General features: G+C 28.0%; 6 protein-coding genes across 6 annotated transcripts; 2 read left to right on the top strand and 4 right to left on the bottom strand.

Annotated features, from left to right (window-relative positions):
- Positions 1-1060: 1060 nt before the first annotated feature.
- OCT59_029427 (uncharacterized protein) lies at positions 1061-2023 on the bottom strand (the record flags this gene model as incomplete). Its single annotated transcript, XM_025326263.1, has 1 exon — positions 1061-2023. One exon carries the CDS (start codon positions 2021-2023, stop codon positions 1061-1063), a length of 963 nt encoding a protein of 320 aa, XP_025176896.1.
- Positions 2024-2070: 47 nt separating this feature from the next.
- Positions 2071-2658, bottom strand: OCT59_029428 (uncharacterized protein; the record flags this gene model as incomplete). The annotated part of the gene is made up of 1 exon (XM_025326264.1): positions 2071-2658. One exon carries the CDS (start codon positions 2656-2658, stop codon positions 2071-2073), a length of 588 nt encoding a protein of 195 aa, XP_025176897.1.
- A 3364-nt stretch (positions 2659-6022) lies between these two features.
- OCT59_029429 (uncharacterized protein) lies at positions 6023-7677 on the bottom strand. Its single transcript, XM_066143887.1, has one exon. The coding sequence runs from the start codon at positions 7663-7665 to the stop codon at positions 6175-6177; it is 1491 nt and encodes a 496-aa protein (XP_065994691.1). The 5' UTR covers positions 7666-7677; the 3' UTR covers positions 6023-6174.
- A 503-nt stretch (positions 7678-8180) lies between these two features.
- Positions 8181-9725, top strand: OCT59_029430 (uncharacterized protein; the record flags this gene model as incomplete). The annotated part of the gene is made up of 3 exons (XM_066143892.1): positions 8181-8431; positions 8531-8940; positions 9076-9725. 3 exons carry the CDS (start codon positions 8181-8183, stop codon positions 9723-9725), a joined length of 1311 nt encoding a protein of 436 aa, XP_065994692.1.
- A 3075-nt stretch (positions 9726-12800) lies between these two features.
- Positions 12801-13667, top strand: OCT59_029431 (uncharacterized protein; the record flags this gene model as incomplete). Its single annotated transcript, XM_025309336.1, has 5 exons — positions 12801-12870; positions 12941-13056; positions 13124-13190; positions 13274-13398; positions 13491-13667. The coding sequence occupies 5 exons, from the start codon at positions 12801-12803 to the stop codon at positions 13665-13667; spliced, it is 555 nt and encodes a 184-aa protein (XP_025176899.1).
- Positions 13668-14370: 703 nt separating this feature from the next.
- Positions 14371-19005, bottom strand: OCT59_029432 (uncharacterized protein; the record flags this gene model as incomplete). The annotated part of the gene is made up of 3 exons (XM_025323522.2): positions 14371-18355; positions 18451-18519; positions 18682-19005. 3 exons carry the CDS (start codon positions 19003-19005, stop codon positions 14465-14467), a joined length of 4284 nt encoding a protein of 1427 aa, XP_025176900.1. The 3' UTR covers positions 14371-14464.
- Positions 19006-19191: the final 186 nt, after the last annotated feature.

Genomic DNA, 19191 nt, shown 5'->3' on the forward strand with positions numbered 1-19191 from the left:
GGTTATGTAAATGTTCAATCTAAATGAAAAGTGAATCTTTAACTATATTTATTATACATTTCTTATTATTAAATATAATAATTTCTATTTAGGTTTCATATGATTTGGGACGAAATTTCTGAAACTGAATTTGAATCATCTCAAAAATTGCGTAACAATTTGTGTAATACAAAAAAGCTAAGCTGTATTCCAAAAGAAGATAAAATCAAGGAAGAAAACGCAGATAAAGCTAATGTATTAACGATGTTACGTGATAAATTTTACTATTTAAAATGTAAGAACAGTTTCTATGAAATTTAACTTTTCAGGTCTGTTTTTCCTATTTGGCTTTATTGATTTATCACAGTTACAAGTTGTTTCTAAAAAATATAATTTCAAATATATATCATTACATCACACGTTTATTTATTTGTTGATCATCACCTGATTCACATATTTTTGAAAACGGCGATAATATTAATGGACTTCGTTTAAATGGTCCAACTAAAATTGAATTTCTCATTTCTTTACTCTTAAAAATATTTCTTTCAGAGGAGTTGTTTATACACATCTTTCTCCCAAACATATACTTTTATGCTTATAATTTTTTATTATAAATATACTTAAAAAATTGATTGGAAGACAAAGAAATACAGTAAGATAGAAGGCTGAAAAATTAATATGTATCATGTTTATACATTTAATAACAAATTTAAGAAATTCCAATCACTGGTTTTTTATTTATGCCACCTTTTGTAATTCCTTGAGAACTGTACCACATGACATCAGACAAAGGTAAATAGCAAAAAAAAAAATTAGCACTAAGTTAGTGAGAAGGATTACGAGTTATGACACCTCCCTTTAAACATCAATTTTTGCTTTGAATTTGAAAGTTACTTGTATATATGCTTTAGATAAACACTGTTCATCAGGATCTTTAATAAAATACTTGCTTATTTTCTTTGTTGCAAGAAGTTCATTATTCTCGTGTAAATTGAAGATTAACTAACTTATCATAATGTTCATTAGGAATTTCAACTTGCCAGAGTTTAGCTTTGACATGCGTATTTTTTTTATTTACTTAAAATGCATAATTAAAGTTATCTCCCATAATGAGTCTATAAATTTCTTGTTCATGTTGACTGTTTGTGTAACTATCAGAATCAGCATCTGTAACTAGTTTTATTTTGTTTTCTATGACTCGATCAAGATTTTCTAGTATATATTTAAGAGATTCGATCCTGAAGTCGATACTTGCAACTTGTGGGAGTTGCCATTCACGATATATCTTCCCACATGTCCCAGAAATGATAATATTATATCCTCGTTTTCTTGCAAAATCAATATACAGTTCACATAAGTAGCAACATCTTTTGGATACTGCTATAAACGTCTTACTTTTATCTTCCTGATCTATCATGCTGGCCAATATATTCATTTCAGCATGTAAATAAACGGGTATTTCGATATTATCATTATCCAGCTTAAGTTCTGTCCCGTCATAATATAACCATTTTAGTCTTCTCACGATGTTTTCATTTTTCAAACATTCATCCATGAAACGCTCATAATCTACGTGATTATGAACAAAACTTTTGATAACATATTCCCATGAATATATGGGCTGAGTAGTTGTGATAATTGTGTTAATAGGCTCTATTATATGCAATTCGATATTAGAAAATAAGTTTTTGTACTTTACATTACTTGCATATTCCATTATATTTATCGCTGAAGCAACATAAGATCCCACCTTTCTGAGATGTTCTATAAAATTTTGAGGAATCTCACTTTTATCAATTTTATCGAGTTGTTCATAATAAGATTGACAAACAACAGAAATTTTGAACTTATCCACATCATTTAATTTCTTCGGATCAAATTCTATTAAATTAGTTGAAGCATATCTAATGAAAGATTTAATATACTCATCATCTGGATTATGAGTTAAATCTTTCTTAAGCTTATTGATTCTAGATCCAAGCTTATTAGAACAGTATGACAATATTTCAATAACTAGAGCTACATTACTTGCACATTCCATTGTATTTATCGCTAAAGCAACATAAGATCCCACCCTTCTGAGATGTTCTAAAAAATTTTTAGGAATCTCACTTTTTTTTTTTTATCAATTTTATCATTATCAATTTTATCGAGTTGTTGTTCATAATAAGATTGACAAACAACAGAAATTTTGAACTTATCCACATCATTTAATTTCTTCGGATCGAATTCTTTTAAATTAGCTGAAGCATATCTAATGAAAGATTTAATATACTCCTTATCTGGATTACGAGTTAAATCTTCCTTAAGCTTATTGATTCTAGATTCAAGCTTATTAGAACAGTATGACAATATTTCAATAGCTAGAGTATCCGAATTTGCTTTTGATTTTTTAGGGGAATCATTAAATATATTTCTCAGATATTCCCTGATTTTGTTGATATATACAACTTCTTCATCAAGCCAAGGACCAATCTTAGAAATGTAGGCTATACAACCATCGGAAATTTTCAATCTCACGGCAACTATGTCTTTATCTCGTGCAAATATTGTTGCTAAGCTACAAGATAATTTAGACAATTTGTAAGAAGACTCATTATCAACGACTTCGTCACTGAAGACAGGTTTGATACTCTGTGCAACACATATTTTACTGTACAATTCTTCCTCCGACATTTTGTATAAATCTCTCTGTCAACCAATTTTGATTTTATCACTTAATCAAAAGGAGTGATACGGAAAGTTGTGGAGTCAGTTGGTTAAATAAGTGGAGTACGGTCATGTGAAGTATTACAAAATGTGATTAACATATAACAAAAAACTATTGTATGTGACTGTGTCCGAATACTACTATAATTTGTCATATTTATTAAAGTTTGAAACACGTTTAAGATGAAAAAGAAATGATAAGCATAGTCTCTGGTTTCAGACTGGCTTAACCAGAAACCAGTTTGGAAAAAATTCTCTGTAATAAGATTTTAAACCAGTTTGACATGTCAGACCAGTTTCAATTTACCTAAAAAAAGAAATATTAGTTAAACCGGTCTTGGTTTCTTTAGGCCAAACCAGTTTGAAAGTTGAAACCGATTTTGAAGACCGGTCTTGGAGCATTAGATAAACATACCTGTATGGTATATTAAACAAATAGAAGAATCAGAAGAATCAGAATATGAAAGTGAAATAGAAGAATATGAACAGAAAAGTAAAAGAAGTTATATACAGTAAAGGAAATAGTAGAAGACTTTTTCACATGGTGGTTTTTGATTAGACTGCGCTTGATGAGGATCTCGGGTTAAAAGGAGCAGAAAGAATTGTAAAACAATCATTTACAATAGACTTTAATGGTCCTGTTGGCAAGAAAGGTTTGAGAGATACAAATGGGCTAAATTTAGAAATTGTATTACCAAGACTAGATCATCATTCTTGATATGTCGCTCTCCTTTATTTTCCTTAAACCAATGCTAGATTTTATTTCCAAGAAGGTTCACCGCTGAGCAATAAAATTATTATATCGAAAAAATAAGCATTTAAAATTTCGATTTCATTCTATAAGGCCATCTCGGAAATGCTCTGGAATAACTATGTGTGGACCTTCATAAGACGTACCTTATTTTCTTCACTTGGTCATGCTCTTGCTAATTATTAGGATCGTCTCTATGAAAGAATTTGATATATTCTCATGCTGACCTCCTTGCAACTTCGATTGCAAAACCATAATGATAATAAGGAATATCAAATTGCAATCCTCTCGGATGTTTTGACGTTCCGAGAAATCAGGCTTATGGCTTTCGAGGGTGGGCCTAAATATTTTGATATGATATGAATACCTCTCAGAATAGTTTTGGAGGAGCTTCCCATTAATCCCATATATGAGATTTGTATCATTGTATGTGTATCGTAATATCGTTCTGAAAGACAACCTATATTATTTTTGTGCTAGAATTTTCATATCAGAAATAATCCGATTTCGTCCACCACAGGTGAGACACCATTGGTGATAGACTTTTATCTTATTTAAATTCGTAGTCCATATATGGCCCTTGTTATATAGTATATTTCCATTATATAATCTGAAGTTGGAGCATTCACTATTTTTAATACGTGCCAGAGACTTTGTTGTCTCAATGTCATGATGATTACATCCAGGACACCATGTATTTTTGCCGATTTTGCGAAGCATTTATGATCGCCATAATAAAGACTGGCGGCCATTAGCTTTGATAATAAATCAAAACTTTTCTAACCATAACATCATGAAATTTTTAGATAGATCGGTTCACATGGATTAGCTCGGAAATATATGGAATTTCATACATTCCTACGCGGATTCACAGTGATCTACACCGAAAATACCACGTGTATTGTCACAAGGTATTTGAAAAATATTGGAACTAGATTTCCAATATTCGATGTGGATTTCCATATGGGTTTTAAGTGGAAAAAATTTGCTGATGAAATATTTTTCGGAAATAAATGAAATCATATTTAAATTAACGATATTTGAATCAATACCGTTACTTACTTTAGTTTCTAGATGCTATGTTTCCGTCATGTGGCTCAATGGCAATATATAAGAATTTAATAAATCAGTATTTTCCACCATTTTAAAGATATCATTTGTCCAATTATCTGGATCTGTGCAAGTCCCCATTTTAATACATGTTCCATATTTCATTTGTAAGTCACCTCTTTTAATAAGTGAAATTACCGATTTTTCAGATAACGAAGTAAAATCAAGTGTTTTAATAACTTTAATAACTTTTCAGGAGATTTAGCCATTAAATCTATACATAATTGTTGAATTATTTTATTGAAAACTTGTCAATATGTTAGTTCAAATTGTTGTCTATCCATCCGAGATTTGTTCTCAATTAAATATTTTTGTAAATAATCAACCATGAAGAAGCCGTTCATCGCTACATTAAGATTGATATTAAGTATTAAAATTTTTGACATTTTGACGTTATTTTACTTTTACCTTAAAATAATCTGAAAGATTTCCGGTGAAATATTTGATAATTTAACGTTAATATGAGCTAAGACATCATTATTCCTTTTGTTTTAAGCCAAAATTCTCCGTAAAAATGGAGAACGGTGATTTTAGGATAATCAAATGTGCAACGAAACAATCGAAACATCTTTACGTTAGGATCTTCAATGGTAATATCATAGTATGATATTCATCATCATCCAAAATTTCGATATAGTTTTGAATTAATTTTGAAAATTGAGTAGAAATTTCTTGAATTTGCTTTTAATGCTTTTAACGGAAGAGATAAAATAAAATAATATACATGTGAAACTAATTGTATAAAACATTTAACGATCCTAAAAAAACTTACTATATCAGTATATCTTACTATATTCAAACATATCCATAATCCTATTTTTAATTTACACGATCCCGACCCTAAAATCCGTGACGAAGGTTCTATTTTAATTATTTCGAATTTTTTTATTAACCGCTTGCAGAAAATATAAGTATTACAAGGGAGATTAATTCATACAACATTTTTCTTCAAAGGAAATCAAAACATTATATAAATATATTTACCTTTCAATTCCAAAATCATAAAGAAATCTTTCTGAATTGTTACAATCACGAATGGGTCTCTGCGATAATTCTGGGGACTTTAATAAATTCAAAACTTTCATCATATCTTCGTTGATCCTTAAAGCTTTTCTTCTTATTAAAAGAAAAAATTTTCAGAGACCTTCACAAATTCAAATAATACTTGGAAAATACTTCACTATTCTCCAATAATTCCGGATTTTTTTCTATTAATTAATGGAATTTTTTTATACCTCATTCCATCCTTATTGGTATTTACCTGAAAGTTCGTTCTCAAAATCCAAATTCTAAACCCAAAATGTCTCACATAATCCGGTTTCTAAAAGAAAAGGTTCGCATTTCTAATTTATACGTTCAACTTTTTCTATTATGTAATCTAATGATCGACAATTAACGCGGTTAACGCTATTAACGATTATAACCATTTATCATCACACTTGTAAATTTAGGACAATCATACTGTAATTTAGTTATGTTAAATATATAAAAAATACACTTTATTATAATTTATATAATAGAGAAATACATAATAGAAATGGTTTTATGAAAAAAATAAATAAATAAACTATAAATATGGTAGTAAATAGTAATTCCTCATTGATTTATATTTATCATCGATTTCAAAAATTATACTCCCAAGATTTTAGAGCTTTCTTATCTGCCTTAATCCAATCAAAATCTTTAAAGTCATACTTTTCAACGGGAGCATGGGTATACAAACTAACAATTCCCTGTGTTATATAAAGATTTATTACATCAAAATAACTTCTTTTAAGAACATTATTAATCCCCCAACTACTATATTGAATGGTTTGAAACAATAACGGATGTCTACCATTCCAATTATTAAGAAATAATCTTAAGGATTCTAATTCAAATGTATTAACAAAAGAGAATTTAAACTTAAATAAATTAGTTGGTGATGATTCATATAAAACTTTAAAAAAATAATTCCAATCAAATATAGTTTCATCATTATAAACATTAATATTTAATCCATCTAAATATTGACAATCAATTAATAACTTTTCTAATTCCGAAATATTCTCATTTCTAATTAGTATTTTAAGATATTGAATCTTTTTACATTTGTTATAAATAGATTGAATGAGTCTTTTATTATTATTTTCATCATGATATCCACCATTAATCGATACTTCAATAAGCTTACCCCCTGTATTTTCAATTAATGCTGATACTTTTTCGATTGGAATACAATCAGTTTTTAATACTTGTAAAAATGATAGGGATAATGTTTCTAAACAATCCCATGACAAATCATTTGAAAAACCTTTCACTTTTAATATTTTTAAATTTACAAAAGATGAAAGAATATTTGTGACAGGTGGTCTAGTTGTCTTAAAATATTGTATAGTATTTGCATGCTTAATCAACGAATTTTCAAGAGCTTTACGAAATGAATCATTATCATATTCTGCATAGTGCTTGGAATATAAACGAATATGATATAATTTATCTATGTTATCGATTAACTTAACGAATTCATAACTGTTGTTTTTCATCTCTATAACAAGTTCTAATCTTTTAATTGATTTAAATATTTCAGGTAATCCAATTATAACATTATCAGAGATGTTAGTATTACTACTGAAAAATTCAAGTTCTGAAAAGCTGTATTTGGCCCCAGGAATAGTATTTAATCGATTATTATATCGATTTTTTATATAAAGATGCATCACCCTTGTATTTTCATTGATAAAAAGACTCGTTACTTCTTTTTCAAATATCTCTTTTTTAATGTTTGGGAATGTAACAATATGATCAAAAGTATTAACCATTACATGTAAATCATATAAATTTAAAATTTTACAAAAACTAATGTAATTAAATAAAGGTTTATGATAAAAATTTGTCAAAAAATCAAAGCCTTGACTCTTTAAATTTTTTTTTGTCTCATCTGATAGATGTAAAGTAACCACCTTACAGAGTGACTTTCTTTCTTCCAAAAATTTCCAAGGGTTTTTCCATAAAATTGGAACAATGATTTCACACCAAGTTTTATTAACTCTAAGGCATGAAAAAAGTGATTTTTTATCATTTTGTAATTCTTTTAAAATTAAATAGAGAACATCTCCGTTTAATTGAGACATTTTTTTAAAAAAAAAATTGGCGTAAAATGATCGTTCAAATGACACATTATTTATATAATGCATGTCGTACAGGACTTTGATTACGCTATTTGTACTACATAATGAAAAACAAAAAACTTATTACCTTTAAACAGTAACTTTACCAGCGCTTTACCAGAATTACGGTTGATTCCGGCCAATTTATCCGGCACTATTGTAAAATTTGATGATCAGTTTGAGAAATTTTGTTTCTCGAATATATAGCATAATTTTTTTACAACATACCAATTTGTTTCCCGCAATTCATTCAAAAAAATGTGACCTATCACGCGTACAAATATAAACACTTTTATACGAATGTAAACGACAATTTAAAAATATATATATATAATATTATCAAACATTAAATATAGATTGTCTAAACATTTCTGAATACGGACATGTAATTGTGTCGATCTTGTATTGTTGTGCAAAATTTTTAGCCATCCACTCATTTTATCCGTTTAATTTTTTTTTTTTCCCATCTAACATATAAAATGCCTACACAATTTTTTTCGAAATTAAGTCATAATTTTATAGAATTATTGAAAGATAATGAATTTTATGATATTACAATTGAAGTAAATAAAGATCCTAACGTAAAAATATTTCGTGCTCATACAGGCATTTTATGTTATCGTTCTCCATATTTAAAAAGATATTTAACTTCAAATAAAAAGAATAATAATGTCTTGGCTCATGTTAAATTACCAAATATTTTACCGGAAACCTTTCAAATCATTTTAAAGTAAGTATATATACTGTATGTAATTAATTTAATTATAATGTATATAATTATCAATACAAAATAATAATCTTTGTTCAATTTTTAATTTTTTGTTAACAGATATATTTATGGTGGCATTTTTTCTTTGGATGGAAAAGATACCTTGGATATTTTTAGAGTATTAGCCGCTGCTGATGAGCTTCTTCTTCAAGAATTAGTTGATTATTTACAAAATTATTTTATTGAAAACAAAATTGAATGGATGAAACAAAACTTTGAACTTACTCATCGAATAAGTTTTCAATCTAATAGTTTGTCAGAAATTCAAAAATTATGTACAAATTTCATGGTTAAATCTCCTGAAAAAATATTTAAATCATTGGATTTTACTTCGTTACCCGAAAAATCATTAGTTTCACTTATTAAAAGAGATGATTTACAAATGAAAGAAATTGAAGTTTGGAATCATGTGTTAAAATGGGGTCTCGCACAAAATCAGAATCTCATTTCAGATCCTGATACTTGGACAGGTGATGATTTCAAAATGATGAAAAATACTCTACAAAATTGTATACCTTTAATCAGATTTTTTAGTTTATCATCCAAAGAATTTTTACATAAAGTGAGTCCATATAAAAAACTTTTAAATCATCAAATTTACAAAGATTTGTTGGGTTCTTATATGGATCCTGATAGTGAACCAAATTCTAATAATAGTTCACTTCCTAGAGATCTAAAAATTGACGAAATTATTGATTCAAAGATTATTAACTTAAATATCGCTTCAATTATTTCAAGATGGATTGATAAAGTTGATATTAATAACAAATTTGCGTATCTTAGAGAATTATATTTGCCGTACAATTTTAAGTTATTGTTAAGAGGGAGCCAAAATGGATTTTCTCCTAAAAAATTTCACGAATTATGCAATGATAAGCCTAATACCGTTACTTTTATTAAAGTAACAGGAACTGGAGAAATTCTAGGTGGATATAATCCTTCAATATGGAAATCGTCTGGTAATTGGGGTCAATCTTATTATAGTTTTATATTTTCTTTTAAGAATAAAAATGAATTTGATAAGTTAATTTTAAGTCATGTAAAAAATATGGATAAAGCATTATATTATCCTGGTTGGCATGGTCCCTCTTTTGGTTCTTCCGACCTCCAATTATCAGTTAGTATTGGAGGAAATAAGTCAAATAATTTTGATTATAATATATGTAAACAGACTTATTATGAAAAAAGGATAAGAAATACTGAAAACTTATTTTATATAGAAGAGTACGAAGTATTTCAAATTATAAGAAATTAATTAATAGCGATAGGAATATAGGATGACATTTTTGTATCATACCGTATATTGATTATTTTTTATTTTTATTCAATTAAAAGAAAAGTAACATTATGCAATATTATTTGTTATTCCATTTATTGTTCTAATTTGTGATAGTATAATATAATTTTTTAAACATCACAGAATTTAAAACGAATGTAAAATCTGGATATCACTCTAATGGTGATGCAGACCGACGTTACAATATTTTTAGTCATCATTACCGATCACATGCACTCGAGTCAAAACATTCTTGACTCGAGAGGTTGGAACGATCATAAAAACCTTAACCGAATAATAAATCGATTCACCAAGAGCTCTAACTGATTAATGCATTAATTAATATTAAAAAATTATTATTATTATTTTTTGGTTGCAAATGCACCAATTTGTTTTCACTCATAGGGAAGTCATTTTTTTACGTTCGAGCTTGAGTACACATGATCAATATTTCACATACCAGACAATTTGACCAGAATTTGGTTTGGATTTAATCAATCAATTAACCGATTTTTGAAATATCTAATTCTTAACCGGTTAATTAATCGATTAACGTTAATCTTTCTTTATTTATACAATATTAATACATAGTGATATTCGATATACTAGAAATCCAGACCCTTAATGTTAACCGACCACAAGTAAAACCGAATTGAAGTCTGAAACGAATTATTATATCCGTGTTTTAAATAAATCGAGCAATTTTATCAATGGAACGATTTTTAGTAATCATTTTGCCTAAATTGTGCACTTTTTTATGTTTTCTTATTAATTTTAATATTCTTAATTTTATTAATTTTCAATTTTTCAATGCCTACTTTTAACAAATCGTATGAGGACTAAGTTTTAATAAATCAAAATTTTCTTTGGACTTTCTTAACTTTCTGTTGGTGTTCAAATACAACAAATCCACAATAGAATTTCGGTTAATTTCAGTCAGCATTATAAGATAATTACTCAGTTACCTTCGCCTCTACTGATTGAATTTGTATTTTTTTAGTTTTTCTGAATAATAGCGCGTCAATAATTATCTAATGAAGATATTACGTTTCAAAGTCCAAAATTTTTGAGCGTATGAATGCGCGATTCAATTGTGGTTCAACTCATTAGTTTTTTGTGAAATTTTTAATTACTTTCTACATAAATGTCAGTAGTTGTTATTAAAAAATTTGGTCCATTATTAATCATGATATTTATGCAAAAAGATAAATATATTATAAAAAAATAATACTTAAAATATCACAAACTTTTTCATTTACGATAATGAAACTCGTACAATAGTATAAACTGTAAAATTGATGATAAAAACAGAATCTAAGTTTTACCAGTTGAACAACGCAAACTAAGAAAAGAGCGAAAATCAGGTTTCCAACATAAAAAAAAAGTTATATCCATCTAGAAAAATTAAAGTCAAGTCGAACGAATTATTTAAAGAATTAAATTAATCTTTTTTTCATAAATTTAGATAATACTCACTTATAATACTAATAAATCATGATAATTAACATTATCCTTCTCGAGTGTAGGTAGTACCTCTGCAGAAGGCTAGTAGTCATGTCCAGCATACCCTACAGAATTTACAAAATTTTTAGTAACTATCACCTCATACCATATGAGGTTTACCACCCTGTTAATTATGTCTAAGCAGGGAACCCCCAGGACACCTATGTGGCCATCATAGGATCTATGGCAAATGGTCTCATATAGTATCAATAACAACAACTAAGTGAGTTGACATAGAAATATGTGTCACTTCCACGGGCACCACGGCCTGCCCTCCCATATGGATCGGCTTGGGGATCACCTATGTGGCATCATTGTAGCTACGACTTGTGCACAAAGCAGATGACTACGTAGCCAGTAGCAAATGGTACGTACTACGAGCACATAAACCTCTATGTCAATTATAACAGCCCACCATCCGGAATACTTTCAGTGAACCCTCCTGCGGTGAACAAGTACTCGTACGTCCATCCGGCAAACTATTATTTATACTCACCTCTTAATGTATGTTCCGCTTTGAAAATATAGAGGGAGTTTTGTGCGAAAGTTTACTTTCGGTGAGAAACAAGAGTTGAAGATTTTTGTTTATAAAATAGTTTAAGAGGATTTTTTTTTAGTAGGAGAGAATAATAAAGTTTCCTTTCACATATTTCCTACTTCTATCGTAAAAATGTTGGTGGACCTCCTGGGCGAAAATATAGTAGAGTATTTGGGTAGAATATTTGGGTTATCTCAAGTAGTTGGTTCGGTAGAGAAATTTAGAATAAAAAAAAAAAAGAGGTAATGTCTTTTTATATATTTTTTTGTAGTACAAACTTTTTTATAAATTATGTAATGGAAATTATTTTAATCATCAATCTATCTAAATATATCAATAATAGTCGCGTATTTCTATATTAAATTGTCGCGTATGTCGCGTAACTTTTTACCGTGTTCCCATAGTTCCCACAATAAAAATGTCGCATAACTTTAACTAATTTTGTAAGTTAAATTAATAAATACAGTCAAACTCCGATATAAATGATATGTAACCCATATGAAAATCATTTGAAAAAGTCCGATATATCAAATTATACCGATATTTACTCTCATATAGTGGGAAAGTAAAATTTAATATATACTGTATATCGGTATATCGAATATCGAATACCAGGTCTTGACTGTATTAATAACATTTCCATTTATTTCTGGTTAACAGTACTATTATTTTTTAAAAAAAATTCTTAATTAAACATATACAAATTATTTAATTTAAATAGGTATCTTTATAGGACGTGTTGACATAGCTAAAAAAAAGTTTCAATATTACCAATCGTTCCTATCTTGTTATTACAAAGCAATATTATATATATATTGTTTATCATTACTGCAAAAAACACTTGAAAAAGTAATAATTGGGTGTCGGAGAATTATCACTCAAAATCCGATCTGAGTCGTGCAAATTTAAAACCCTTATATGGAAGGTTGGAGGGTCAAATTCTAAATATAGATTTAAACTTTTTCAACTCTTCCATTTTCCTTTCCTAAAATTCTTCAATTATATACTACAATATGTCTTTTTTCAGTTGGTACAAAAATCATTTATTCCGAAGACCAATTCTAATACAAACCATTACTACTGGTAAATTTGAAAAATGTTTGTTTGCTTAATGAAATACATAATTTAATATTATAAATTTGAATTTATTCAGGAACATTATTTGCTGCAGGAGATATTATAGCACAACAAATTGTTGAACAAAGAGGGTTAAAATCTCATAATTTTTATAGAACTTTAAGACTTGGAGGATTTGGTTTATGTATAGCTGTAAGCATTATTATTTAAAAGATGAAAATTTTTATTTCTAAAAATTTTTTGTAATAAATTAAATAAGGGTCCATCCACGGCTATCTGGTATCGTACTTTAGACCGGGTTATTACAATTAAAAATCCCATGTTAGGTAATATATATACCCTTACATTATTAAGATTAATTATTTTATTCCTAACTTATTTATTTATTATGTTTTCTTTTTCTATAAAGGACTATTAACGCGTGTCACTTTAGATCAAGCTATATTCGCACCATGTTTTATTACAACATTTTTCGTGGGTCAGGCATTATTAGAAGGTCAAGAAAACTCTCAAATTTTAGAAAAGCTTGGAGATGTAAATATAAAATCCTCTCAGAATATTTATCTTAAAGATATTGTTTTACTTAAGTTAATATTAATATTTTTTTACCTTCTCAATATACACAGACTTTAGTACCTACTTTAATTAATAATTATAAATTGTGGCCGGCTGTACAATTGCTCAATTTTCATTTTATTCCATTGAATTATAGGACTTTAGTTGTTAATTGTGTTGCACTTGGCTGGAATACTTATTTATCTGTTATCAATAAGAAAAGTTCCGACAAAGTGAGTGTTAAATAGGAAACGAAATAAATGGAATTGATTACTAGTGATAAAGAATTTTGTTATAAATAAAATTATTAAAACTTTCGTTGACAGCCTAATAAAATGATGGGATTTCTTCGAACGTATTTATTCACGTCTTACAACTATCAGTTTCTCTTTTTAATAATGGTTTCTATCAAAGATTTGCGCTTTCCAAAAGAACTTATAAGAATATTTCATTTAATGATAAAATATGTTACAGGGTTTTTATATTTTACATTCTTATTTTCAATTTATATACGCAAACATAAATTTGTAATTTCATTTATTGTCTAGCACTGATTTGTCCGATTTATATACCGGAATCAAGTGCTAATTTGCTAGCATGGTCTTACTCAACGGTAGTAACTTTTTTTAAGAAGCGAGGTATTGAAAATTCATAATATTACCAGCGTGAGACTTCTACACAGAGTATATCACTTGCAAAAGTATACGGTTTTTCATCCAAGACTTCGGACGCTATATAAAATTTGAATCATGCTTCGATAATTTAAATTCGGCAAAAATAATGTAATAATTATTCATTATTGATATACTTCCGTTTATACTATATGGAGAACCTAAATATACTCGATCCCGTTTCGTGGAATAAAAATCATACATACACGCCTATTTGACAAAGAAAGATCCAATGAAAAGTTATTCACAAATTCACAAATCAAAATTCATACAACTCAGTTTACAGCTTTAAATATTTTATATATTTAATATAATTTGACTTTCTACAAATACAATTTTAATAATTATAATACACTAATGAAAAAAATAAATTATTATGTTTTTAATGTTGGTTCAGATTCATTACTACTACTTCCTTTTGTCATACTATCAGGACGTTGTTCGGTAATATTTGGTTCATAAGTATAATCTTCAATACTATTAACAACATCATTCCAAAAATTTTGAAGAGCGACTTTATCGTTACAGAAATTTTGAAATTCTTTTAATAATTGATCAGGATTAGGTGAAGTATTCTTATTAGAAATATTATGAGTATTATATATTCTGTTATTAACCCATAAAAAGCCTTCCCCAGGATCACAAATTTGTATAAACGCAACACCAGATCTATGAATATATTGAGAATATTTATAAGGAGTTTTATGATAAGAATAAATTATTTCAACTTCTTTTGGAAATCTGTCATCAGCCTCAACATCTAATACAAATTTAAAATGTTTAACTAATTCAATTTCAAAATATAATTTATGATTAATTTCAGGATTCAATTTTTTCCCTAATTTTTCTAATTCTTCTAATATTGGAGGTAATACTGATAATTTTATTGATGTTGGAGATTGAAATGGATTATTATTAGTTAAACTCATGGCTTGTTCAACAGGTGCTTCGACTAATTTTAATCCATATGTCTTAGCGTTCCTATTCCATAATTGTAATAATTCTTCAATTAATCTCGCTGTACACGCAAGCCAATTTAATTGGAAATGATAACAAGCATCAACGTTATAAATAACATCATAATGTAATATTGCTGTTTCTTTTCTATCACTTTTTTTATTTGGGTCAATATCAATATGAATAGCTTTCGTAAATTCAATTCTTGTTGGTTTTGTTGGTATTTCTTCGATTTTTTCAGAATCTTTTTTCGGCTTTCTTCTAAGCCATTCTTTAATGGTTCTTCTAGGAGCGAATTCTTCTTTAATTTGATAAAAATAATATCCATCCAAAAATCGATGTCTTTTCTGACAATGCTCAAATAATCCTCTATCTAATAATTCATTTCCAAATGCAACAGCACTAGCTCTAGTGTCAATATCATGAAATCTACTTATTAACCAATCAACAAATTCATTTCCAACAATTGAATTTTGGTAAGTTTTAAAATGCCATTGACGATCCTTGATGATTCCAGTCGTATTATTTTTCATTGCTTGATAAATTTTATCAAGTTTAGTATCTTTTGTAAGTTTTTCATCTACTGGATGTACGGAACTTCTTCTTGGGTATAATCCTTCGGGAGTTATAACAAAAATTGATAAATCATCTGTTGTAGGCCTTAAATGTGGAGATGAAGTTTCCATTCTTTTATTATTACCAGCATCGCCACTTTCATCTGGTGGTATCCAAATGGATTTATCAAAAAGTTCAAGAAATTTATAAATTCCGTTTAATCGAACTTCTTCTTCTTCAAATAATTCATTCCCATGTTTTAATAAACCAGCAGAAATATTTTCCATTGGGATTAAAATAAATCTTGTTCTCCAAAATTTCAAATGTTCATAAAGATCAACTTGATATCCACAAATTAATTGATCTACATAATTCCAATTATAATCAATATGTGGATAAGTAAAATTAACAGTTCTAGTCTCATAAGTTTCTTGACATTTAGGCCAAACAGCGCAAATATATGGAATTGGATCTGGTTTATATTGTATTTTTCGAACATATCTTTTAACTTCAACACTTTTGACTTCAACAAGTTGTCCTGAAGGATCGTAAGTTAATTTATGAACATGACGTCCCATACTAAGATAATATTGCTTAGAAGTTAATAAAGATGAAGAATAATCTTCCCAATTATGTGATTTAATTTCATTTAAAACGACTAATTGATATCCTTGAGCTAATCGTTGAGATATCATTTCTTTCAATAAAGTTTCAGTTTTAACTTCTTCTGATACACCCTCATTTTCTTGATTCATTATGAAAGACTCAGAATCAATAGAAATCGTATAAGTGTATTCTTGATAAGCCCCAGGCTCGTCAATTGGAGAAAGATAGTCAGTTGTTAAAGGAAGACAAGCGGGAGTACATAAAGCAGGCCATTTCATTGAATTTATTGATAATGGTCTTGGAAAAACATGTCCCCATCTACGAAGATGTGTACTCATTCCATAACGATTATGAGATTTTGAAGGATTACAAGGGTTAACTAAAGGTGGGCGATAATTTGGAGGAATATAACTAATAGTAGGAGGAGGTGGTGGAGGTGGAGGTGGTGGTGGTGGTGGATTTGAATGATTACTTGGACGTGGTATATGTTTAATAAAATAAGATCCTTCAGGATAACTTTCTCTTCTTGGAGATAGAGAGGTACGATTTCTTTGGTGGTGGTGATGATTTGAAGATTTTATTGATATGGGATCAACCGTACTTGAAGTTACAACAACATCATCGTCATCGGTAAATTCATTATTCTTAGAATGCCCATCTTGATAACTATCATGTGAAGTTTGTGAATAAGATCTATTAATCATTGTAGAATGTAAAGAACTTTCTCCTATTAAATGGTCAGGTTTGAAAATATTTCCTTGGCGATTTGAAATAGGGGAATCATAATTATGCATACGAAAAGATGGTGGCGATGTGTCATGTAAACGATTTAAAGAATCATGACTTTTTTGTTGTAAAAGAGGAACATTTTGTTTAGATGTATTAAAAACATTATCGTCATATTCATCAGATTGAGGATTATCATCAAGATGAGGAATGATAATATAAGAAATTTCATGTTCCATAATTCCCATCATTTGAATTTCATACATTTTACATCTTGTAATAAATTTATCGAGTTTAAAAGGTTTATCTTGATGTCTAGAATAAAAATTACAGTCAACCCAATCAGGAGTTTTGTGATAAAAATAATTTGAATCATCATTTGGATCATCATCATAATCTAAAGGATCTCTCAGCTCCAATTTTGAATCTTTTGATTGAGACGAAAATTTACTTGCAAATCTACTTGTATTTTTATTCCACCAATCAGGTAAAGGAGCTTTTGATAATTCTTGTGAATTAAATTTAAATAAAGGGACTGTATGTAGAGGGATTCTTGAAAGACAAACGAGATCTAATCCAATTCCATTATCGATCATTCGTTCAGCTGTTAATCTTAAAAGTTTTTTATCAACTTCAAATCTGCAACATCCAGGAGTTACTATAATAATTGATAATCCTGTACGTAATAAATCTCTATCTACATAATGCCTATCAAATGGATTTAATGCTAAATTAATAGCTTCTAATATATTCCCTTCAAAAGCGTAAGAATTTTTTCCCAATAATATTTTATAAATTTCACCGTTTTGTTTTTTTTTCTCCCTCAATAATATATTTAGTTGATATTGCGTAAGTTCTTCTTTAAGTAGTTTAAGTGCAGAACTCCAATCGCTTCTTGTTTCCCAATCAACAATAACTTTATAAAAATCCTTATACCATCTTCTTTTAATTTGTCTAAGTGATTCGTCTTCATTTACTAATCCATTAATTAAAACTTCTCCTTCATCATAATAAACTCTTGAAAACAATACTATGGATACTACGTGATTTGTAGATAAATCTTTCCAACGTTGAAATAATTCTGTAAAAAATCCGTCAATAGCTTTCTCGTAATATAATTCCCCATCTTCATCAAATTCCCACATTTCTCTTGACATTTGTACAAATATAAATAATTTTGCTGATTCTGATCTAAATATCGGCTTTGTATTTCCTGTTACATATCCGCATAAGGCTTGTTCTCCTTTAACAAATATTTTTTTCACTTGTGCTCTTATGCAATCTGCAAAATTTAAATTTTGTTTCGTATAAATACATGTACCAATAAGACTTCTACTCAATCTCCACATGTCACTTCTACCAATATACTGATCTTTAAATGTAAATTCTATATAATCTGCTGCAACTAATTCCACATCGACCTGAAAAAGGTAAGATGGATGAGATAACGTTATTTAAATTTAATTTATAAATATAATTAATTGTTTAAATACAATTATTAAAATTAATTATTTACCTCTCTTACAAATACATTAGACTTATTTTTAAATTTGAATGTATTCGCAATATTACTTGATACTGAAATCTAAAAGAATAAAAACAAAATAAATGATTAATAGAAAATTATTAAAAAAAATAAATAAATTTTGTATGTAATATATACATATATGTATATATATATATATATATATAGGAAAAAAGATATTTTAATCAAATTATATAAATATATTATTAAATTATTAATTACCTGTAAAATAGGTTTTTCTTTACCAATATGTTCTTTATCCAAAGAATTAACTTTAATAATTAAATGTCTTGTAACATCGGATTTTTCATTAGAATTATAAATTTCTAATGTTTGACCCAATTTTATACCAGGAAAAAAATCCGGATTTAATATAAAATCTTGTTTAGAAAATGAATCATTATGTACCCATAAATTTAACATCTTATGTTTTGGTGTTATTGTGTTTGTCGTATTAGATGAGGAATACGATGAAGGCGGTGGTGGTGTTGGTATTGGTGTCGGTGGTTTATTTTGAATAGAATGTATTGCGATGTCTGAATCCATTTTTTTTTTTTTAGTTCAAACTTAAAATGTACTATTATAAATAAAAAAATAAGCAAGAGTAAAAGACAAATTTAAATTAGTTAACTAAAAATGTGCAAATTGACTTATCAATTGCAAATAATTTATTAAAATTACATAATAAAACGATAAAAAGTGAAAAGTGAGAAAAACTTGACGAAAACAATA

Source organism: Rhizophagus irregularis, chromosome 9 (genome assembly GCF_026210795.1).
Source record: "Rhizophagus irregularis chromosome 9, complete sequence".
Lineage (NCBI taxonomy): Eukaryota > Fungi > Glomeromycota > Glomeromycetes > Glomerales > Glomeraceae > Rhizophagus > Rhizophagus irregularis.